Genomic DNA, 23,984 nt, shown 5'->3' with positions numbered 1-23,984 from the left:
AATATTGGCTCCGTGCCTGTATTGATCAGGTTGAAATATTCTTGAATGCTAGAGGCAAACTAGAAAATGCCCTTACACTGTGTCTTGGCTGTGTTATCAACCAGTTTATTCACTGCTGTGGCCACTCTCCATGATCTAACACAGATTAGTTTTCACATCTTGTACTGGTAAAAAGAAATCTCATAAACCAATCTGCTTGGAAGGTAAATTGAGGTTGAGAATGTGATGATTGCTTCTGTAGACACACGCCTCAGAATGTTGTTTTAAACAAGTTGTTTTTCTGAAAGTCAAATTATTTACCGTCTTGACTTGAACATACTACAAACAACAGTTATGGCAAAAATGTATTATCCTGCTGTTATAGCTACAATTTTTTTTCTCATGATTTAAAAAAATCGTCTTTCAGACGAATCAGCTGTGAAGCCAACAGATTGACTTTTGGACTGGCTGATAATTAGGGGCAATGAATCTGTCAAAATAAAAATGCTTTAAGTGAAACGCTTCCTGATCAGTGGTCATACTGCAAAGCATGAACAGTTGAAAACACATGAGTGTTTTCACTGTTAAGTTGTTGATTTTTTAAAATTATGTTAGAAATTATTGTGTGGTTATGAAGCAGATGGCGGGGGGCAATGAAAGATCTCACTCAGGTCCCACAGGATGCTAAGCCCAGCCATGGTTATATTATTGCACATTATGAAACAGTTTTACTGCACCCAAATCGAAATGCAGACAGAGGGAAATGGGTAAAAAATATGCATTAAAAGCTCTTGAATAAACGGGACAAATGCAGTCTCTGTGTTGATGTGGCTCTGCTGAGGGATTCCTATGAGGGTGGAGGAAATGGATGAATCCTCAAAGGTTGAGGTGAGGAGTTTCTCGGGAGAATGATCTGAACAAAGACTTGAAGCTTGAGTAATTGTTGACGTGAAGCTGGCTTCGTTCAAAAGCGCTGGGATTTTGTAGAGGGAGACACTGGAAAAAGTACAAAAAAAAATGCGTAGTTAGAACTCTGACGCGAAAAAACATCCCTAAAGGAATCTTTATGTGACATGAAAGGGAGCGGATATAACCACTCGAGTAGTAAGGACAATCTGGCAGCTTGCTGGGAGACGAGGAGGAGAATATGAGCTTCTGTTGATGAAGCAAAATGATCCACAGCTGTGAAGAAACTCAGGACAGAGCCACAACACATAATAAACTTAAAGCCTCAAAATAAACACACCACAGAAAACATAACACTAAATACAAAAAATACGAGAAAAAAATCATAAACAAAGACTACATAACATGATAGATTGGCGCATGGCTGCTTAATTAGGTCATCCTGGCATAAATTGGTAAATTAACAAACAGTAGTATACACACCATGATGCACGTGCAGTTTCACTTGAGCTGGATCCTTCTAATCATTGAAGCCGGATGATAAGGTCCTTCACTTGGTCAAATAAACACTGCTCTCGTTGTTTGATAAAGGCCCCAATATAACCTACTGGATATACTCTTGAATAATTATCATAACTGATAAGATATCATAAAAGTAACTGATTTAAAATGGAAACCAGAAGTTTGTTAGAATAGCATCCAATGACAAAAAAGTATCCTATCTTAACTTTCCTCTATTTCCAGCTTATCGAGGAAAAAATGCAACTGACTGTCTTTAAACAGAAAAAACAAAACAACATAAAGACTGCTGCTCATATTATTTGTGAAATGAATGCATGAATGAAGGAAGGAATTTACACCAAAGGATACTGACAATTTCTTCAGTTGTGTGTATCACTGGGAAAAAAGCTATTGTCTGTCCTACGTCAGCATGAAGGAAGTCTGTCATTATATAATCGCAATACAATGAAATGAAAAGAGATGTTTCATTTTAAAACGAATGAAACCTTTGGTATCACATAACTTTAAATGTATTGTTGTCTGTTTAGGTCTGAAGTTTGTCAAGCCTCAGGTAAACAGACATTTGAAAATCCATACCCAGAGTTTGCAAAACCATGCACACAGATTTGCAATCTGTGGATTCTTAAACTGTGTTGCATCGATTAGTAAACTGCTTCCAGTTTTGCATGGATGAGCACAGTTTAATAAACTGTGGACATGGATTCATAAACTGTTGGTACATATTTGCAATCAGCTTTTTCATTTTTTTATATTGTTTCATGGGCTCTGTTCAAGTGTGCTTCCACGTCCGTGTTTTACATGCTGTAAAGACGATGATATTGCTCATATGTTAATATCTGTTTACTTGTTGGACTTGGAGACCGAGGTTTATTGACAGATCAACCAGATCTGCCAGCAGTCAGTCCACCACTGCCCTGTTTCTACAAAATCATTTTGATCACAAGTAAGCAGCTACCTGGGGGGTAAAAACTGGAGCCAACAGCTAAGTGTCCAAAATTGCAGTTCATGGAATGGTCATTTGAGGCTTTCTCAAAAAGTGATTTAATCCTTGTATCATAGTGATAAAAACCCCTATACAGCAGAAATATGATGTCCCTCACACTTGCCTTCATAAAACCTGGCTTTTATCCAATGGCTGTGTAGGAAGCAATAGACGGCTATCACCATGGCCAGTTTTCTATGTTACACCCCACTGCCACAAAACAAAGACACAATCTACCCGGCTGCACCGTTTGGCAGCATATGATGAAAACTATGTCAAAGAAACAAACAAACAAAGTCAGGGAGAGTACTTGGTGGGGTCCACCAAGGGCCAGAGTTTTTATTATTTAATCGTGCATGGAGGAATACGCCTTGAAGTGACATGCTGCACGTGAGACTCACAAGAAACGGCTGGCCCACTAAGAGCAATGTCGACCTATGGATGCATTCAACCTGAAACCAAAAGATGATTGCCCAACAGGGCATAGGTCACTGCAGCTAAAATAACAGTCAGCACACTGTGCAGCACTCACAATCATACAGGTCAGCAGACTGTGGCTCCGGTCCTCAGAGCTAATTTTTCTAAATTAAATATAATAATATACATAATATAAATAGCAAAAGAGTAAATGAAAAAATCCTGTGGATCTGAGGATGTACCCAAGAAGCGACTATAGTTACATCTCTTTGGAGAAATACATAATCTATAAAGTGTGTGCAACCAAATCAACCCGTGTAAAGCATTTTTTTAGTATGTTTTAGCTAATGTTTCAAGAGAAGTGTTTTTTAGGGTTATTTTGAAAATGATATCAATATCTAAACGGCTTGTCTGCATTGCTGTAACATGTCCAACATTGTTCCTCACAAACATACTCTTTTTCCCACATTTGGCCTGACCCAACCAGGAAGACTGTGCTTAGGCTGAGGTGAGATATTAGTTTCTGTATCTGTATTAGCACTAATAAACAGATATCAATTTATGCGCACATGTACCTGACTTGTCAGCCTGTTCAGGTTGTCACACATTATTTGATTTATTGGTGGCAGCTGGCAAATGGGGGAACGGATTATTATTGGCTTCCCTGACCTTTTTTTCTGGCATAGTGTAAAACTCTAGAAACTACAGAAGAAGATCAGTCAAACACTGAATTCAAACCATCTTTTATGACATGTGATAGATGTGATAGATGTGATAGATGTGAAGATGGTATAAAGACCTATATTAACTTTAATTATCCTGAATATTACACATCTTTAAATATGAAATAACTCAAATGTGGTCACAATTTCTTTGAAAATATTTTTTTTCGATTTGCACCACCTTCCAACCAACCAACCAACAGATCATCAAATATTCCATCCATCTAACCAACAGCTCATCAATTAATGCATCAATCCAATAGCCAGCCAACAGCTCATCAATTAATCCAACCAACCATGCATGCATACATACATCAAACCAACAGCTCATCCATTAATCAATCAAATTATCATCCATCCAGCAACTCATCCATTTATCTGTCCCTCTGTCCATACATTAATCCATTTATAAATCCATCTATTAATTCATCCATCCATCCATGCATGAAAAAGGATATCCATCAACACATGCATACATCCCTTCACTTGTCCTCTGCGTATGTTATTCCGTTTATTTAACTTTACTTAACATTTTGAATGTAAGACAACATTAAACGATGGGAACTGTTGCAGCAGATATAACAGTCATCTGTATGACGCCCAGCCAGCTGGTAAATAAACAGAGATGATCTATTGTTGATGATTTATTCAGCAGAGCATAAATCTAACACCCTCAATAAATCTTCACATTTAGACTGGAGGAACTGACCAAGCCTTTGGGTCAATTTATGGCCTCGGGATAAAGCTGCCATTGTTCATCCCACATCTAAAAGCGTCAACTACAGTACTCAAAGCGTGAGACTTATAGTGATTTAATTAAATGTAATTTGTGAAATGCCTTGGCCAGAATTTAAAGTTTTGACGGTAGGGTATGGAGGTTGAGAGGGACATCCAGTAAACTTTGGTCATTTTTTGAGCAGAATTTATTCAGTTTTAACAACAATGTTTTTATATGATATATGATGCTTCCTTTTTAAATAAATAAATGTTTTATATTCCCTGAATTCATACATTTTTGCCTGATTTATATTGTGCACTTTTGAGTTGGGTATGAAATTTAGTTTTCACAATGGGCCCAGCATGTCACATTCTAACTTTCACTTTATCTGAAGATGTCTCTTGTAATCACACTATTAAGTACCACCTTCACATTCATTGGAAAGAAGGATTGGCGATTCCCCAACCATTACCATTGGTGGTAGACTCAATTACCTACAGGTGATTGATAAATTAATGGGGTCTTTTTCTTTCAGGCTAGTCACGAAACCATCTTATACTTGATGGTTGACATTTCTATCATAAACTCAAATGATTAATGTTCTGCTTTGGTTTCTCAAGTGGTTTGACATTTCACTCTGTAATTACCTTTTGAGAGCAGTTTATTAGGGCGTGCTATGACGTAACATGTTTGAGGAGGAGGATTTGTTGGTGTTGTTGATTTGTTTGTCTCTAAATCAAAGCCTCAGATAAGAAAAGGTTAAAACATACGCCAAAACTGTGACGCTTGGATAACTTGGTATAACTCACTTTTACAGGTTTGCCACTCAAGGAATTTACACATCCAACACTCGGATTTGAGAAGCATAAAATTACACAGAGATTAATTTTTATACCTCCTAAATGTAAATTTTCCAAGAATTAAAATAAATAGTTCCACATTATGTAATACATGTGGTTTGTTTTCTTGTTCCCTTGATTAGGTGAGAAGATAAACATCACTTTTACTGTATGTCTTTGTCATAAATAGAAAACTTCAGGTAGCAGCTGGTGAGCAAACAGGAGAAAAAAGCAACTCTGACTTTCCCCAACTAAAGAGAGCAATATTAGAATATTTGTATTTATTATTAAAAAGAAACTGCTTAAGAGAAGAACAAAAAAAAAGTTATTTTCTAAAGTTTCAGGCTGCATCTTTTGTTCTCGGCTGTGCTAACCAGCTGTGGCTTTGTAAATTTTCCAGAAATTGGATTAGTATTGGTATTCTTATCTCCACAAGAATGTAGATATTCCCCTTTTATAAAATGTATATCTTCATCATTACATTTCATAAATCATTTAGAGGAATGCTTTTTTTTAAATCTATGGATAGCAGCAGAGTATTCACCAAATATCTCAAAATACATTTCGAACCACATATTCCAATTTGGCTTATTATGTTCATTATCAAACATTTATTTTGCCTATTTTGATCACGTCCAGCACAATATGAGAAAAATCTGCAATGTGAACACATTGGACTCAAACCCGTGCTGCCCGCCAGAGAACTATGGCCTCTTCACATTGGGCCCGACCAAACCGCCATGCAATATGCCCCGTGTATGATGTTTTGCACAACAGACAAGCCTTCGCCTGGTGAAGAAACTAAAACTGAAGACAACGTTTGCAGTCTCACAATTTGTATCTAATCAGCTACTTAATCACTGGGAGCCGGTTATTATTGTTAAGACAGCTTTGGCCTTTGAACAGGAGAGAACTACCACAGTCTGAATAATGGCCATAAACTTATTTGAGAGTAGAGTTTGCTTCTATTTAAAAAGGAGAATGAATTAATAAAGTGTCTTCTTCAGTCACACACACTTTGATAAATATCTGTGTAAACTTTATCCTACTGGAAATATCGCTGTCACTTCCGGCTTCATCATGAAGGTTGACAACGTGTTTTTATTAAGTTTGGTTTTGACTTCCACGTCAAAGTCATACTTATTAAAGCAATACAAGAATGACAAAATCTGGGGGAGATGAGTTGAATTTAAAGGAGAGGAGGGCAGGGGGAGGGGTTCTCACACACACACACACACACACATACACAAACACACAGCCCTACAGCACCCTCAGTATACAATGTTACAATCTGTCATTAGTTCCTGTACTGCTCGCTTCTGTTTTGTCCTGTTTTTGTCATTGTAAGTGTTTACACAGATCGTCTCTCACTTGTCCTGTGCTGTTCCACATCAATTAATAAAAATAAAAATCTGTACATTTATTCAAGTATAATACTGTCTTGTCTAAACTTCGGACAGGGAGTAACATTAGCATAAGTTTTTAAGGAAAAATTCAGTCCATTGTTTATCCAAAGTCTAATACCCACACTCTTTAAGCTTTATTTTGCTTCCGAAGTAAATATCTGTCTGTTAGGATCCTATAAAGGCTCCATACCTTTCAACAGCTTGATGCTTATGTAACAGGCCCCGTATGGAGGACTGTTGCCAGATTAGATTTGTCCTGTTAATAACAGGGAAATAATGAGATAAAGCAATGTAGTGTGTTTCTTATCCTCGCTTCTTCTAGTCTTTATTTTTATACATATATTTATGTATTTCAGTTTTACTTAAACTGGATTTTGGTTTTCATGTCTTTCTTCAAAAACAACACTTTATCCACATTTCAACATAATATGCACAGAAATATACATAAACTTATACTTCGTCTTATATTACATGCAAAAGTTCTCAAAACTACAAAGTAAATGTTTCTGTGTGTTATTATTCTTTAAACAAATATAAAATAATTCGGTACTGCTACTTAAGAGCTTCTTATTAATGCAATAGCTTAGCATTATGCTGACAAATAACTTGGGAAATCCCATAGAGAAACTTCGAAGCTAGCGGAGTTAGCGTTACACATTTTACAAGAAAATAAGTACAAAATATGAAAACGAACAGTCTTCATGAACTCATCGTTACTTTAAGAGATGTGCAGGAGCTTTACAAAACTAGCAAACAACATGGGAGCTAGGAACAAGCCATGACCAACATACAGTGGCGCCCATATATGAACGTGGCGATGAGCTAAGCTAGCGCTCATGAGCATCATAGCTAAAGTACCTTAAAACCTTCAAAACACATTTAAAACACATCCTGACACACACTAAAGGATGGCGTTAGCTTCTACATGTTATAGAAGAATGTATCGACCACATGTATGTGATTTGTGACATTTACTCACCTGTTAATAACAGGGAAATAATGAGACAAAGCAACGTAGTGTGTTTCCGATCCTCGCTTCTTCTAGTCTGAAGACGAGGGCTGCCGAGCACACTGAGCTGTTTCACCTGGAGGTTACGCCTCCTTGTGGCACAAATTGGAACCACACTCTAAATTACATTTTACACAAAATAACAGAACTAATGCTCCCAATTAGACATTTACATATTGAAATATACACAATACACAAAAATAAATCACGTAATGTGAACACACATTTCTGTGTGTCACACTTACTTTGCTAATAGTTGCTAATTTGTGTCTGGTTTGTTTTTCTGCTACATGGTCAAAACAAGGAATGTACTTGAAAAGGTCAAAGGTTCATGTTTGGACAAACAGAGCTTGATGAAGAATCCTTGATGAGCACTACGCTTGCTAACCAGTTTGAATGTAAGATGTCCGTGTTGAGAGGGGTCAGTTAAATACTTCAACGTGTTCTGTTCACACTCAGGCTGATGATTTACCTCCCTTCAGTCTAAATAATCATCATCAGTCTTACTGTCAGACTAGTCTGAATAACTGCCCGTTTGCATGGCCTACAGACTATCTTTCACTTCATTGCTCAACAGAGAGAATTGTTGACTTCAAATCAATCACCAATAAATACACAGCTACTGAGCAGCGCAAACTGTTTTATTCAAGGTGAGCGGAGGTTACTGAGTGCAGCCAAAAGCTAGGCTGAGTCTGTCACCTTCAATGATACATTTCTTCACTTTTAAATAATTCAACAAATTCAATTATCTAGGGGCATCACCTCACCATATCCTTTTATTCCTCTCTGCTGTACGTCAGTACCAACGCCCACACATGTCCGCCAGATAGCCCCTCTGCTTTCGTGGCAGCCTGTTAGCATGATAATAAAAAAAAACACACTTTAAGAGCCTTACCTGTCTGGAGTGAAGGTTATTGATTAACAATGCATTATCAGCATTTTCTATCACTCCCACCTGTCTGCATGGACTGCATGATGCATACAGTGTAACTAGTGATGACTAATACAGAAAATAAAGGGTAGCACGGGCCTTATTTCAGTGTTTCCTTATTTATCAATGCATTCTTTCTACCTGCTTATCCTGTGTGTAGTCACGGGGCGGCTGGAGCCTATCCCATCATGCACTGAACCCAAGGTGGGGTTGACCCTGGTGTTATAGGCACAACTATTCACACACCTAATAAGGAAGTCTTTGGAATCTGAGCGGAAACCAGAGCAAGAAGAAGAAACAAGGATGGCTGTAATTAAACCACTTGGAGCAAAGAGGGGAAACTAGATCAGCGTATAATTGTTATTATAGACTGATCTAATTCTATTGATCTGACTGATACAGCAATCTCTGCTGTCTGCCTCCATGTTATGTCTCCATTGTGATTTGAATGTGGCCTCTGTGGTTATTCTTTTCCCTCGTCTCCACTGTATTGTCTTCATTGCATGAACTGCTTTGACGTCTTTGCTCCATCTGTGCTTGCTCCAACTGTGTGTGACATGTTGTATGTCTCTCTGCCCTTTGCTTAGGCCGGATGTATTTATAAATGTAATGTAATTTATTGTTTTTTAATTTTTAACTAATGCATTTTAGGTTGCCCACTGACAACTGGCCGGGGACTGCATCTGGAAATTAGCCGCAAAGGCTAAAGATGCTCCTTTTACTGTACGGTTAACTAAAGGGGACTGTCCATGACACAATAAACAAATAAACTAAAATTAACTAATTTACACATTGATGATTGCTAATAAGTTATTGGTCAATCACTCCATCAAGTAGGTCCAGGCAACTCTTTATAAAGGATATTTATAAGCATACTTAAAAAAAGCTAGCTCATTGTTCAGATCACACAATATTATCACTCTCATGTAGTCCTTTTTTAAGCTGAATCAAGCTACTCTTTGTCTTTTGAGCTGTCATTATTTACATTTGTCTCGTTTGGTTATTCCTTCGGACTGTGGTGGTTAGTACTGTTGACTAACTGCAAGAAGGTCCTGGTTTGAATCCCCGTCGGACAGGGCCTTTCTACAGGGTTAAATCTAAACACATGCTTGTTAGGTTAATTGGTGACTCTAAATTGGCCGTAGGTGTGAATGTGAGTATGTCAGCCCTGTGATTGACTGGCAGACAGTCCAGTGTGTACCCCGCCTCTCACCCACTGAAAGCTGGGATTGGCTCCAGCCCACCAGCGACCCACAACGGTAAAAGAATGAGAGGGAGATGTACAATACGAACTATCTCCTGTAACCTGATATTTTAAACTATAAACATATAGTGTACCAACACATTACGTGATTTATGACTCCGTTTTTGTCTTTTAAGAAAGTTGCCCCAAAATGCCAAAAGATTTTTGTTTCAAATGCTGCTTCTGGAATAATTCGACAGCCAGACCAATAATAAATATAAGGTTCCTCTTGATAATTAAAAACAGATAAATTGCACCATCCTTATCCTTTATTGGCTGGAATCACCTCATAAATTCCATCTACAGACGTTACTAATTAAATAATGGGCAGAGAGAATGGAGCTATACAAATTAAAGTTTGATGACAGCAGAGCTGTTGAAATGCAATGTGTCACTCTGGGTCACCGGCATGGATAGTGCCTTAATTTCCTGCGTAAAGAATTGAGTTTAATAAGCTCATTAAAAACCTCATTGATGTGTCGCTGGCCTGCCACCTTAGCACCGCCGTGTGTGTGTACGTTCGGTGCCACTTTCAAGCGAAATTAATTGATTTCAGGTGTGGTGATTGCTTTGCCATTACTGGAAGGTCACGGGTTTGATTCCTGCTGCAGCCAATATCTCTATCTGTGTTTTTGACCTCATTACTGAATTTGCTAGAAGGACCATTTTAAGGCCTCAAGGGCAATGCATCAGTAAGTATTCATGTTATTTGCAGCACCTACATGAGCTCCAAACTCTTTTATGAGTGTTGTGATTAAACCCACATCTGCCTTCTGTAAGCACTTACAAATCCTGTGCTACACACTGAGTTTCTAATGCCAAGTTTTCTCGCATTTCATATTTGTTACACATGATTAATTCAGATCTGTGCAGGCTGAGGGGCTAAGTAAATAAACTGAACTTCATGTTTTCTGCAGCAGAAGCAGAAGTATACTCAATTTGTACTGCTATTCAGTAAATACCATCTGATTATTCCACAACAGGAGCTAATGAGAAACTCACATAGGAATAAAAAAAAGAAAAATATATTTGCATACAGATTTAATGGTTTGTTTCAGCCTCATTACATGCAGTTGGGTGTGTGGGAAGGGTTGAAGAAATCCGAGGCAAAGCAGTTCTTGACATGAAATTTAGCATATATCCTACTGCAGTTTGCAAAAAACTGTATAGAAATGCTGCATTAATAGATGAAAAAGTAGGTCTTTGTTCGAATACGACACAATCAGGGTATATCACACACAAAAACATGAGAAACCAGGTTCAATTATTTGCATAGGTGTGAGTAACTGGACTATCTAACAAAAGGGTTGCCAGAGCTTCTTTGTCATCAGTCAGGCTGATAGTAACTGTTTAACTCACCAGAGGTGTGATCAATACTGACAGACAGCGAAGACAAGTGAGCCAGGGATCCATAAACATAATCAGACAGGTGATGAGGTCAGAATAGGATTTATGAATTCCCGTTTTTACACGCCTGTAAAACACCCATCACTACTCATTAACCCGTGAGAAATACTTTGCTCTCATCTGTAGCAACTTTGGTCACGTGGGCGTGGCGCTGCAGGTCAGAATTGTTTAAAAGGAGGCGTGTGGACGGAGGGAAAGCACACACTGAGCTGAGCACCTGCTGAGCACATCAACAGCAAGAGACAAAGACGCTGCAAGACAACAACAACAAAAAAAACTGTCACCTGTTACCATGAAGGCCACACTCGCAACCATCGCTGTGATCGTCCTGGCTCTCAGCTGCACCTCTGAAGCCGTGCAAGTTGAAGTAAGTTGCATCAGTTAACATTTCTGTACTGCTGGAACAATTTTCTGCTCATTAGAGTAGTAGTCAGGTAATTTTATAACACTGCAGGTAAATGCAGGAACATGACAACCCTACCGATACATTCTTTCCTGTTATGGATTTGAGGTTGTGCAAACAAATGCAAACCTCTGCCTCGTATTTTTGTAATTTACATTATTCAAGCTGCTTCTACGTTAGCAAGCAAAGCCTTTGTTTGTGTTGCATTTCTTAGCCACCAACATTTGCCTTTTCTTCCAGGAGAATGGATTGTCTTTCTCCCTCGAAGCCGTCAAGAGACTTCAGGAGCTGTCAGGGGGCAGTGCTGCAACTGAGGTGCAAAACCCTCGTCTCAGAGCGAGCACCGTGTCCCTGTGTGCCGACCCCATGCTCCCTCAAGAGTTCCTGCCCCTCTGCAGGCAGAGAGGAGCGTCTGCATCCCTCACCAGACTAGGTGAGAACATTACATATTCAACGACTAGTCGTTATAAGGGATTTACAGTGAACCTGTCAGGTCATGAATAGTTTAATGTGTGATTAATCGGTGTAGCTAACGCCTGTTCTTCCGTTTCCTGTATTTCCATCAGCTGCAGTTCCCATGGACGTCTGTGAGATCTGCGCCTTTGCCGCTTGCACTGGCTGCTAAGCAAACAAACCCAGCAAGCCAGAAACATCTCGCCCAGCTTAAGACTTGTGATTTTTCTTCCTTCCCCTCAAAACTGTTTCAGGGAACTTAAAAAACATCTGCCAGCAGCGATGAGAGTATGACTCTTGTTCCCTGAATACAGAGGTTCTAACTCAGGCCCGTAAGACTAAAACTAAACCCAAAATGAAAAAGAAAACCGGAAAATCAGACAAACTGAAAACTGTTACTTTGTAGAATATTAACCACTTTGACGGTTATACTCATACTTTTTTTTGGAATTGACATTCTTTGTTACATTTCTGTCTTACCACGCTTTGTATATGTATTTAAAAGAAAAGTTTCTTTTTCATTTTTCCTTTTTTATTTACATTGTTTGAATAAAAAGCTTTCATTGAGAGATCATGTGTAAATTGTGCTCTTTCCTTAAATTAAAACACTTTATTATTTTTAACGACTAGGCTACATCCAAGTAGATTTCCAGTTTGTAGCAACTGATTTGTCCTAATAATCCTCAAGTGTCAATATGATTATTTAACTGCTCCTGATTGAGTTGGAGTCTCCCTGATCTCAAATCTTAAATATCAATAGCCAATGAGAGTGATCAGACAGGGAAGCATCCTCAACCAGATGTTGCATAATACAACTCACCTCCAGCTCGCACTGCAAAGTGTATAATGTCGCGCCTAAACCGACTTCTCAGCCAGGATTTCACCCATATATTGTTTTGCTACAGAATGCATGCCAGGAAGATAGCCAGCTGATGACATGAATTGTCCTCCATGTTTGTTTTTCTTCTGAAGTCTGGGTTGATTAGTCGAGCTGATAACTGTTTAATTCAGCAGAGGTGGGATCAATACTGACAGACAGCGAAGCCAAGTGAGCCAGGAATCCATAAAAATAAACAGGCAGGTGATGAGGTCAGAATAGGATTTATGAATTCCCGTTCTGAAGTCTCAGTTTCTGTGAGATATTATGTCTGTGAAATCGTACTAGAAACAGCAGGTGTTTTTTCTCGCTGGTTTGGTTTTGCCCAACAGGGGGCAGAAAACATTACTAGGCTGCAAGATAAGCCACCTCAATATTATTCGCTAACATAACTTTAATACACTTTTTATCAAACTGTATATAAATCCAGCAGACACAGAAACACATGTCTGGTTGATATTTTCTGGTCTTTTTTGCACTTTTTTGGTCCCCTCATATAAACCCACCAAGGTCATTAAATGCTAGATGCTCAACTTTTTTATGAGCTACAGGCTAACTTTGTCTTAAACTGAAACTCATTTAAAATGCTACCAAAAGCTGCACAAGAGTTAATTACACTTTTGATTTATTTGATGTCATTTATTAATCCCAGAGGGGAAATTAGGGTGTACACTTTATACACTGACACTCACTGTCGGAGCGCGAGAGCTCTCCCGACGCACCCTGTCTCTCACCGACCCCTGATACCGGGGGTGAGAGCCCTCTTTCCCTCTTTCCCTCTTTCCTACAGTCAAAACCCGTAAAAAAAAGCAGAAAAGAAAGCAGAAAAAACACACATTTAATTACACTATCATCCAGAGCTCGACCAATAAATCAGCCAGCCGATAATATCAGCAGATATTAGCATAACCAGTGACTATCTGTTCAGAACAGTGTCTGTAACTTTAAATGTAAAGGAGCTGTGTCTGACCCCGCCCCTCTCTGAAAGAGGATGTGACTCTTTGTGTGGACTTTCATGCCCATTTTTTTACTGAGAAAAGGCAGATTTTTTATCTTTATCTATTTGAGGTCAAATCATTTGTAAATATTTAGATATGCTATTTGATCTGATCTGCTATTAAAGGTTGAAGAACTTAAATTGGTTGGTTTCTATGATAAAATGAATAACCTGTAGAGATATCTTTTTTTTTAATTATTATTATTTGACAGGAAGTTGAAATATTCCATAAACGCAAAGAGAATCACTAAAAATGTATAAACTAAACTGATTTAAGTTGACTAAAATATAAATATATATTCAATTTAAATTGGTGATTTAATTTAACTCAATATTTTAAGTGGATTCAACTTTTGATAAAGTATTTTTCTTTTTTGATTTCAAGTCCAAAGAAATTGAAAGACCATTTTGCCTCAACAAGATAACTTCACGGGAACTGAATTGTGATCAAAAGTTTTGTGAACTTAAAGATTTTAGTGCAACTGACTTGATGTCAAGTTTACTTGACTAGAAAATTGTATTTCTTTGGAATAATCACAAATTTACTTATCATTTTAAGTTCAGTTATCTTAAAATGTTTCTTTCAGGGTAGCGACATGCTTCTCACACACATAGGCCCAAATCACACGCATGCACAAACAAGACCTGTGGACATGCATTAGTGGAGAGATGTCAGAGTGGGGCTGCTACAAGCTGCTAAGCAGAGACCGCACCAGAGCAGTTGGCGGTTAGGTGCCTTGCTCAAGGGCACCTCGGCAGTGCTCGGGAAGTCCCCTGGCACCTCTCCAGCTACCAGACCAACTTCCATATAATGGTCCGCACCAGGACATGAACCGGCGACCCTCCCAGCCCAACTCCCAACGGACTGAGCTACTGCCGCCCCATATACTGTAATGTCCTTGTTGTGAGCCATATGCATTGCTATCAACAGCACTTTGTTTGATAATAGCATCAATGCATCATTTAATTTACTGGTATTGAAGGCTTCACGCAGAATATAAAAACTTAATTACAGATGGTTTAATTTGTTATCCGTGTAAATGTTCTTTCTTTATTCTTTAGAACCAATGATACTTTTCCTCCTTACCCAGATTAAAAAGGGTGTGAATGCACTTTTTAAGTAACGTTAACATTATCACTTCTGTTGAACACCTGCAACATATTAAAGAAAAGTTTGTGTTTTTTTAATCCATGCGTTTAATCTGAGTCAGCTAAAGTAAGTCATTAAACAGATATACATTCAGTCCATGATACCAGCGGACTCGGTTCATTTCCCCTCTGACACCTGCTATACACTCACAACCTTGACGCCTGAAGGCAAAGGATTAACATAATGATGCATGTGTATAACTGAGGGGTTTCATATGTGATGCATGCTGTACAAGATGTTTTATGTTTGTTGATCCCCATAGAGGTTAAATCAGGATGTGCTCAGAGCCAGGACTATGTACTTGCTCACAGTGTGCGAAAAAGCATACATATCAGATGTATAAAACATTGCTAATTATGGTACATTTTAGTTTTTGTCGCTTAACAGTTCACCATTTATTTTGTGTTGTGTTTGCAAAGAATGTGTAGACTATAAACAGTTACAACATATTTCTATTTGAACAGTTATAGGCACACATGTACTGTATATGTAGGCTATAAAACAGTAAGTATTACACTCAAATTAGACAAATGAGCAGAATTCCACCAGGTTTACAATCTGGCAGTATGGATGAGGAGTTTAAACAAGAGAATAAATAGATTTCAACAAGTAACATATATATATATATATATATTTTTTTTTTTTTTTTAAAAAGGAGAACATTTTCTGGAAAACCGTTACCTGTCAAAATCAGAGTCAGCATTGGCTTTGTTGCCAAGGGGGGGCAGCTGTTGGGAGAGTCGGTCATCTCTCAACCGGAAGGTCGGGGATTCGATCCCCAGCACCTGCAGCCACATGTCTGATGTGCAAGACATTTACCCTATGTTGTGAATGTGTGTGAATGGGATATGTTACTTCTGAGTACATAGCAGCCTCTTCCATCAATGTGTGTAAATGGAGAATGGTAATGGACCTGAGCTTGTAAGGTGCTTTTCTAATCTACTGATGCCTCAAAGTGCTTTTATACACCCATTCACACACTTATGGCAGAGGCCAATATCAGAAGTGTCTGATCTATTGATACTCCACAGAGGGACACATTGGACATGTGGTTGCATGAGCTGGGGATTGAGCCCCCAACCTTCTGATTGAGAGACAACTGACTCTACCAACTGAGCCACAGCTGCCCCATGTGTGTGAATGTGAAAGTCTAGAAAAGTGCTTTCCAAGCTCAAGGCCATTTATTTACCATTATCATACAAGGAATAAATCTTGGTGTTTTGGAACTAAACTATTGAACACAGAGGTAGAATAAAAACAATCAAACAAACCAGCTTTTATTGTATTTTATTGACATAGTGGATAGAGTGGGAAACCAGGGAAAGAGAGTGGGGAATGAGGTGTGGGAAAGGAGCCACGGGTCAGATTCAAACCTGGGCTGCCCGCTCGGAGGACTACAGCCTCCATGCATGGGGCGCGCACACTAACTAATCTTTGTATGGTTTGAAAACAAAAGCTGCTTTCCTGAGCTAAACAAGGAGGATTGTTTAAGTAGTTTTCCTCTCAGTTCTTTATTATGGAGATTTCATACATCAGTATGTGGCTGAATCCCCTCTGATGATCCTACATTCAGCTCTCATTACGGTATATAATAACAACTGTCACTTCCCTGTGTGAGTGGCATAAAAACCAGGGGCACTTTTTATCTACAAAGAGCTAGGCCCTAAATTACACATCTTGTCTTTGATAATTGGCCCATATTTAACCATTGATGAGCCCTGAATGACGACTAATCTAGGAATAAATGACTTTGATTTGTTTTTGCAGAGGTCATTTAAAGTTCAAAACCCGGACACTTCTTTTGATGGCTTTAACTACGTCTCTATCTCTGTCTGTTTCTCTCGTATTTGTCTGCCTGAGCTCCTTTGATTATTTTCTTAAAGCTCCTGTTAAAAGCTGGTTATGAAAGGGACTGATAATAATACTGATCTCTCTTTGTGAGCTACAAGAAAACAGAAGACCAGCACACGATTGATTATTTCTGTAAAGTCATTTTGAATGCCTTTTTATCACTTTCACAGATTCATACTGAGGTTTAAGTTTGTCTGTTTAAAACTACTGATGAGCTTTTATCTTGTTATTATCCCGACTGCTATGAAAAATTGGTTCATTATTTCTATAACACCTTAAACTGCTGCTGCGGGGTATGCGAAAGAGCAAGTGATCACTGTAATTGCAAAGATTCTTGATGACTGTAAAAAAAAAAAAAAAAGGATGATGAGATTTTCTGATGAACAACACTTCTTAAATTTGTACAAGACAAGTTCAGCAAGGACATAAGATACACCTCTTTTTCCAAAGTGTGGCGTGTGACTTAAAAAAAAATCAAATCAAAGTTATTACTTTTTTGAGCATGCCAAAAGCCACACTACACCTTTTGATTTATATATTTATGTTTCCATCTAAAAGAGCTTTTACAACTCTCATTGTAATAATTCTTCTATTTCCCAAACTGTCACCAGCTTGTTAAGTTTGGTTTGTAGTTTTTGTTAAGATTCACTGATATTATTTGTCTAAACATCCTCCTGAACATCTGTATTGTTCCCGAGAGTTACATAACACACATCCAATAAAAAATCAATAAAAAGCATATTGATCTTACAAACAATAGTGTCTAGTTACTAAGTAGTTTTTTTATTAACAGCTATTTGTTTAGCCCTGTGTGTGTGTGTGTGTGTGTGTGTGTGTGTGTGTGTGTGTATGTGTGTGTGTGTGTGTGTGTGTGTGTATGTGTGTGTGTGTGTGTGTGTGTGTGTGTGTGTGTGTGTGTGTGTGCGCATGCGCGCATGTGTCTGTGTCAGTCCTGCATTTTGTTGGTCAAACATGAAACTCTGCATGAAGAAAATCTTCTTGGGGCTGAAATCGTTCCTCATTATCTCAGCTGTCTTTGCACACAGTGTGCCAAACAAAGTCTTTCCTGAAGTGTTTGAGAATTCAGAAATAAACAACTCCATTGAGTCTTGATTTGATCTTTCATCTCAGCAGCAAAGAAATCTTCCAAAATAGGTCGATTTTTTATGTCTTTGATCTGACTTTGGAAACAATGTCTATGATTTCACAAAGCCCGGTTAAAATATAATTGACGGTGGAGATCCAGACTGTGACTCACATTGAGGCCAGAGGTAGACGCTTTTCTGAAACATTGGGGAAAAGGGGCTCCTTATCATCAAAAGCTCCAACTCACCACTTCCACCGGATATAAAAACATTAATTATAGAGTAAGAAGTGTTCAAACGTTGTTTTCTTTATTTTATTTTAGCATTTAAAGTTTGTAGAACGAATAAAGTTTGCTTCTAAGTTGACAAAAAAACATCATTATTCACAAATATATCAGATGCTCAATCTAGTGACGGCTCTGTTTGTGTATATTGCAGCCTTATGAGACAGCTCTGTGACGCATATCTGTGGGAAAGAGACGAGATGAGATTTATTAGATGCCACTGAGGCTTAGGATGTGTTTGCATGTAAATAAAGTATATTGCAGTTATAGGAGATAGAGGTAGAGGTTATAAACAGATTTAGAGGGTCAGGGTTATAAACTAAAAAAGAGGATCTAATGCACAGGTCAGGATGCTCTCACTGTCATTATGTATGAATCACTCACTAACCTGTTCAGACACCTTATAAGGGGCAGAGCAGGTACCAAGTGGCCGCATACAAAGAACTCCTATAGCTGTGAAGCAATGAGAGTGCTCAGTGTTGTTCTTGTTCTGGTGTGTGTGTGCTGGGGAGCCATAGGTGTGCAGGTTAAGGCGAGTTTGAATTCTTCTTGGTAATGTTGTTGACATTTTTAGATGATCAAGCGGGTTATTTTTGTCCTCTGCTTTTAATATGTTAATGGAGGTTTAAAAAAAAATACACAAAGGGTATGTTTTTTTTAATCCAGAGTTTTTCAGTAATGGTTAAAGTGATAGTTTGAAGCTTTTGTTGTGGGTCTATTACCTACAGTAGATGGTAAATGGCACGGCCACTGTTTATAAAAGCTTATCTTAGGAATGTAAAGGAAGCTGATCTATGTAAGGCACAGCACTATAGCTTATTATTCACCTCTATAGCCGTTTAAGTGTTACATACATACATTCTGAATATTTTGATGGCTTCAGCTGCCATTAGACAGCCTTTCCTGTTACCTCATTTTTTTAAAAGTGCACAACTTTTCATTTATGCCCAACCAAACTACTGCAAGGTTTTCCCACCTTGTTTCCACCTGTCTCCATCTGCAAAAGGCATTCCTCTTTATACACATAAAGTATCCTGTCATCTCCACAGTCAACATCATTTTTATAATCACAACTTTGTTTTCTTGTACTTGTTGTGTCATTAACTACTGACAGTAACAGCTCCTCTGATACAGCATGATAATGGGCATTGTCTGGTTAAAAATGGTTGTGCCTACAGGAAAAGATGTCTGACAGCAACAGGAATCACTCAGAATATTCAAAAAATTGCATAAACTTGACGTGATGACACTAGCTTGAAGTTGAAGTGTTTCTTTCTTTCAGTGGCTCTTTAAAGTGACATTAAAAATGTTTGGCTTCAAACCCAGCCCACAGCAGAATATAGATTAGCTTCTGTGGTGGTGTGTGTCGACCAACTTCTCAAAACAGGAATCTTGCTAACTGCCATCTACTGTAGGTAACACACTCACGATTCATAGTTAACATCAAACAGCCCCACTTTATAAAATCAAAAATGTCCTTGAAGTAGAAGATTGATTTTAGAGGATGTGTTCCTCATTCTGTGAAATGACATGTGCTTATCAAAGCCAACTTCTCAGTCCAGTCATGTTCTTCCTTTCCTGAAATCATCTTAAGTGGCTATCCAGTCCTCTCAAGATTGTGAATACATTGAGCCAATTGCACATACTTCTAATTTCCATTAGACCAACACAAAGGGCTCTCTTTCTGAATTCAAAGCATCCATATTAAAACGATTTTTTGTACATTTTGTTCCTCAAAGCACTTCTTGTTCTTTCCCCACCAGGCTGGAGACAGAGTCTTTCCTTTGGAGTCAGTGAAGCAGCTGAAGGAGCTGATGGATTTGGATGACAAAAACGTCAGCCTGAACCTCCCTGAGACGAGCATTGAAGCCGCTTGCGCCAACCCACTTCTGCCGCGAATCTTCCGGCCAGTGTGTCGAGGAAGGAGAACAGGGATTGTTTTCTCTAAGCTGGGTAAGACTTGATAAAGAAAGAAAAAACAAACAAATAGATACATGCTTGTAACAGACGAGGAATGTATGACTGGTTAGATTTAATTTCTGGTCAATTTTCAAGTGTTCCTCTCAAGTCTTCTTCAAATGTGTTTCCTGATCTGTATACAAACACAACTCATCTCTAAACAGCACACCACAGAGGGTATTGCATGAAAAGAAGGCGTGCCAGTGAGATATTTGCTATCTGCTACATCACGACGAGTAATACATCCAAAGTAATCTTTAGAATCTACAAAAAGGGAAAGGTTATTTCTTTATATCTTGAAGGAAGACATTGTAGATTAAAGGATACGCTTGTGTTATTGCTAAGAGATTTGGTTAGCATGACAACCATCCTTCATGTTTTCCTGTCTTCAAAACCACATTCTTTTATTGTACTGCAGTACTGACTGCAGCTTCCCTTATCACGGTTTCTAATGCAGAATGCAGAGAATTGGGCTATAATACTTAGTCAGTCAGTGCAGCTTGAACTGTGTGAATCATAACTGCAGCACTAAACCATCAATTGGGCTTTTGGGTACCAATAATGCAATAAATCCTCAATCCCTGTTTTGTTATTCAAAAAGGATAACTATTTTTATTTTCTTACAAAGGAAGGGAGATGTAGTTTTTTATAAATTACTCAACTAGGATTTACTGTAAATAGGCATATTTTTCAGCCATTGATTCATTAGAATCTGTGCAAGACTGAATATTTTGTTGAGGTGTTATTATTAAAACACTAATTGTTTCAATGCAATTCCAAAGTGCTATGTTTACATTTCTTTATGTGAATTGTATTACAGTTATTAATAGACAGAAAAAATAACATACATTATATGTATACAGAATTATGTAAATAAACCTGTTATATAAACTGTACATACCATAATGATCCATCAGTTTCTTGAGTGAAGAATTAATAAATAAATAAATATACAAAAGGTTAAACTTAATTGAAAATCAACCAAATCTTGTATGAAATTAGACCTTTGGTATGCATTTATGACAGCAGGTCAGCGTCAGTGCGATTGATCTAAATTAGTGTTCAGTCAATTTATGATCACATTAATGAGTTCACTGATGTGCCATATAATAGGGTTAGTGTTATTATGACCTATATCAGGGTTTAAAGAAACCGAAAAGATCTGCACACCTAGGAGCTACCATTTATTAACTGACAGAGGAAGAGCATGTTGGCTGAAAGGTCACTTCTTAATAAATCATTTAACGGGAGCTTCTTAGTGTACAACAACATTGATTACATTATATTTTTGGTTTTGGTATATTAAAGAGGAAATATAATCCCTCTTTTCCACCTTTTCAAACAGTCCCCTGTGGTCTAAATGAAACATCTGTGCTGTGCTTTGGTCAAAATATAACATGAATCAAGCACCAGAGGAGGTTTGTGACCCTGTATAAACCAGCTCTCTCAGAACGCTCCGTTTTGGTGTGTGTGTCTCTTTAAATGCAATGATGTGTCCCCTTTAATGGATTTATTAATTGTGTTAATAATATTAAAATATTGAATATCCCTCTAAATGTTCTTGATGCTCCTGCAACAAGTGAAGCAACTAGTTAGCTAGATTCGTTTGGACTGGAAACAGCACAAAACTGTTGCCTGGTTTTGTGCAAAAGTGACAAACTCTGCAGACTCTGCATATAAATATGAATTATCTTATTAGTTAGATATGGACGTCTGGATTTTATAAAGATTCTCTAACTTCTAGGAAAGTAAGCAGAAGGAATCGAATGATATTGTTTTCTGTTTGTATTCCCAATTTACACAGGAAACATTCACACACATGCTCTTAGAAAAACTGTTTAATCAGCAGTTTTATTATTCAGATACACACTCTCTCTCAGACCTGACAACAGGCTTCAGTTTGTTCTCTCAAAAGGATAATCCCTCACTGTTTAAACATCTTATTATCCACATCCTGCTACTGCTGCTCCATAAAGTGGCTCTGAAATGATAATACCAGACAAGAGGCCTGAGAAAAACTGAACAAACAGTCTTTAGGGACCATTACAGCTCATTAGGCGCAGACTGCACCCTGGTTGCAGGCGGATATGGACACAAATTATCAGTATTAGCATCATTTGATTAAACTCAAAAAGCAGGGTGGCACAAACACATATGTATAGGTCAGATGAATAGTCATGTTTAATTTTCATTTTTCTTGCACTCCACAGTGAAAATCATCACACCTTTGGATCCTTGTGAAATATGCGCCAACGCTGCCTGTTACGGGTGTTTGTACTGAGGCTGCCATCTGCCAAATGCACACACACCCATCAACCCAGCAACCACGAGGGTCAAGGTTCAGAGGTCAACTGATGCCTAAAAATTACTGGGTTAAAAGTTTTGGTACACACTTATCATACCTTTATCAGAAAAATGTCAAAATAGACATACTGCATTGTTTGAATAAAATATCAGTCTCTCCCATGAATTTCAGTTTGAACTTTTTTCACTAATGTATTGACTGAAATTAAGCTTCTCAGTAAATAATATTTTTAATTTCTTTGGGTCATTGAAAGCTATTTGTTCTAGGGTTTAAAAAGCAATCCACTTTTTTCACTCTGATCCAATTTACACCTTTATTTTCATCTGGCAGGACAGTCAACTAGAGCAGCTAATTTATGGAATGTCAACCAGGAAGGTGCAAAAAGGCACCAAGATGCAAAGCATCACCAGCCTGCTTTCCTGTCCCTGTGCTTCAGAGCAATTATAGTCTACAGGGATGAAAGAAAATCCTCTTTGTAATCATTTAAGGCTGTGTTGCTGTTTGTATTGTGTTTGTGTGTGCCCTCTGATCAATATAACTTTCAATAATGTGAGTTTGAAGAGTCTTGACCTATCAAGTGAGTGACAGAAATCCATTGTTTTTAACCCTTGTTGTTGTTTTCACTTCAACGTGTGCATTAGAATAATTAAAAAATAAGCTCACTTTAGTTCCCCCCATGCCACAAAAACATGAAAAACATTTTTCACTTGGTTCATCCAATCTTTACAAAAAAAAACATGGATTAAAGGATTGTTAAAATGATTTGTGTTGAAATAAAAAACATTTACACCCAAATGACTTTTTCTAAATTTCTTTCTAATATTACTTGGGTTCAAATATTTTACATAGACAAGGCAGTCAAATACAATTAGGAGGAAATCAGAGCGTGATATAATGCAATAATGAATCAATTCTATAAAATTATCATTTTAAATCAGAAACCAGTAGTGGGATTTTACTGAGAAATAAGGTCAAAGGTCATCTGTATTGTCCCCTCAGGGAAATTGGTTTGCAGCTGGAAACCATAAACTGTACGCTGGAAACATATAAACCACCAATAGACAATCCACAAACATTTTCTACATAAATTCATAAGGACACCGCAAAGATCACCCAGTTAAAAGTGCAGTAGAGTATTACTCAGGCATTTGAAGTATACAGTAGGTCTATGGTTATGATGTACCTGAGCCTCTAGTTGTCTTTTGATTTTAGCATTGTATGTTTGGACTATTGGTCAGACATTAGTATTGTAAGCCTTTAACTTTTGTTATGTACAGATGTGACTCACTATTTTCAGAAGTTTTACAAACAATTAATTAATTGATAGAAAGAACTTGGAGAATATTGACCTATGATTGAATAACTTGTGTTTTTATACGATATGATATGCGATAAAAGCCTAGGCTATGTGATATCATTTCATAGACTGTAAATGTCATTTGTCCTTCACAGGAACTCTAATTTTTCTGGAATTGAATTGTCCCTTTTACTATAGAAGCATTTCACTTATCATACACTTCAATAGGCAATATTTTTATT

General features: G+C 37.8%; 3 protein-coding genes and 1 long non-coding RNA gene across 5 annotated transcripts in view; 3 read left to right on the top strand and 1 right to left on the bottom strand.

Moving 5' to 3' along the window:
* The window catches only part of ece1 (endothelin converting enzyme 1), a 516,542-nt gene that overhangs the window by 424,348 nt on the left and 68,210 nt on the right, over nt 1-23,984 (top strand). The gene's annotated exons all lie outside the window — the stretch shown is intronic.
* LOC132977335 (uncharacterized) lies at nt 628-8,604 on the bottom strand. Its single transcript, XR_009673812.1, has 3 exons — nt 8,456-8,604; nt 8,268-8,351; nt 628-975 (listed from the first exon to the last, which is right to left on the bottom strand). It is a non-coding gene; the product is annotated as an uncharacterized LOC132977335 (long non-coding RNA).
* On the top strand, nt 11,267-12,504 carry si:ch211-220m17.5 (guanylin family protein). Its single transcript, XM_061041149.1, has 3 exons — nt 11,267-11,448; nt 11,725-11,917; nt 12,051-12,504. Exons 1-3 carry the CDS (start codon nt 11,374-11,376, stop codon nt 12,107-12,109), a joined length of 327 nt encoding a protein of 108 aa, XP_060897132.1. The 5' UTR covers nt 11,267-11,373; the 3' UTR covers nt 12,110-12,504.
* Nucleotides 18,645-22,604, top strand: LOC132976903 (guanylin-like). Its single transcript, XM_061041158.1, has 3 exons — nt 18,645-18,713; nt 19,945-20,134; nt 22,351-22,604. The coding sequence occupies exons 1-3, from the start codon at nt 18,645-18,647 to the stop codon at nt 22,419-22,421; spliced, it is 330 nt and encodes a 109-aa protein (XP_060897141.1). The 3' UTR covers nt 22,422-22,604.

This window comes from Labrus mixtus, chromosome 7 (genome assembly GCF_963584025.1).
Source record: "Labrus mixtus chromosome 7, fLabMix1.1, whole genome shotgun sequence".
NCBI lineage: Eukaryota > Metazoa > Chordata > Actinopteri > Labriformes > Labridae > Labrus > Labrus mixtus.
The sequence above is the reverse complement of the archived record's forward strand: the minus strand, read 5'-3'. Positions and strand labels throughout refer to the sequence as shown.

Excerpts from the sequence above, each read along its gene's own strand:
- LOC132976903 (XM_061041158.1), top strand. The coding sequence starts at position 18,645 with ATGAGAGTGCTCAGTGTTGTTCTTGTTCTGGTGTGTGTGTGCTGGGGA. Across the intron at positions 18,714-19,944 it reads CCATAGGTGTGCAGGTTAAG|GCTGGAGACAGAGTCTTTCC; the intron begins GCGAGTTTGAAT and ends TTTCCCCACCAG. Across the intron at positions 20,135-22,350 it reads GATTGTTTTCTCTAAGCTGG|TGAAAATCATCACACCTTTG; the intron begins GTAAGACTTGAT and ends TGCACTCCACAG.
- si:ch211-220m17.5 (XM_061041149.1), top strand. The coding sequence starts at position 11,374 with ATGAAGGCCACACTCGCAACCATCGCTGTGATCGTCCTGGCTCTCAGC. Across the intron at positions 11,449-11,724 it reads CTGAAGCCGTGCAAGTTGAA|GAGAATGGATTGTCTTTCTC; the intron begins GTAAGTTGCATC and ends CTTTTCTTCCAG. Across the intron at positions 11,918-12,050 it reads TGCATCCCTCACCAGACTAG|CTGCAGTTCCCATGGACGTC; the intron begins GTGAGAACATTA and ends TATTTCCATCAG.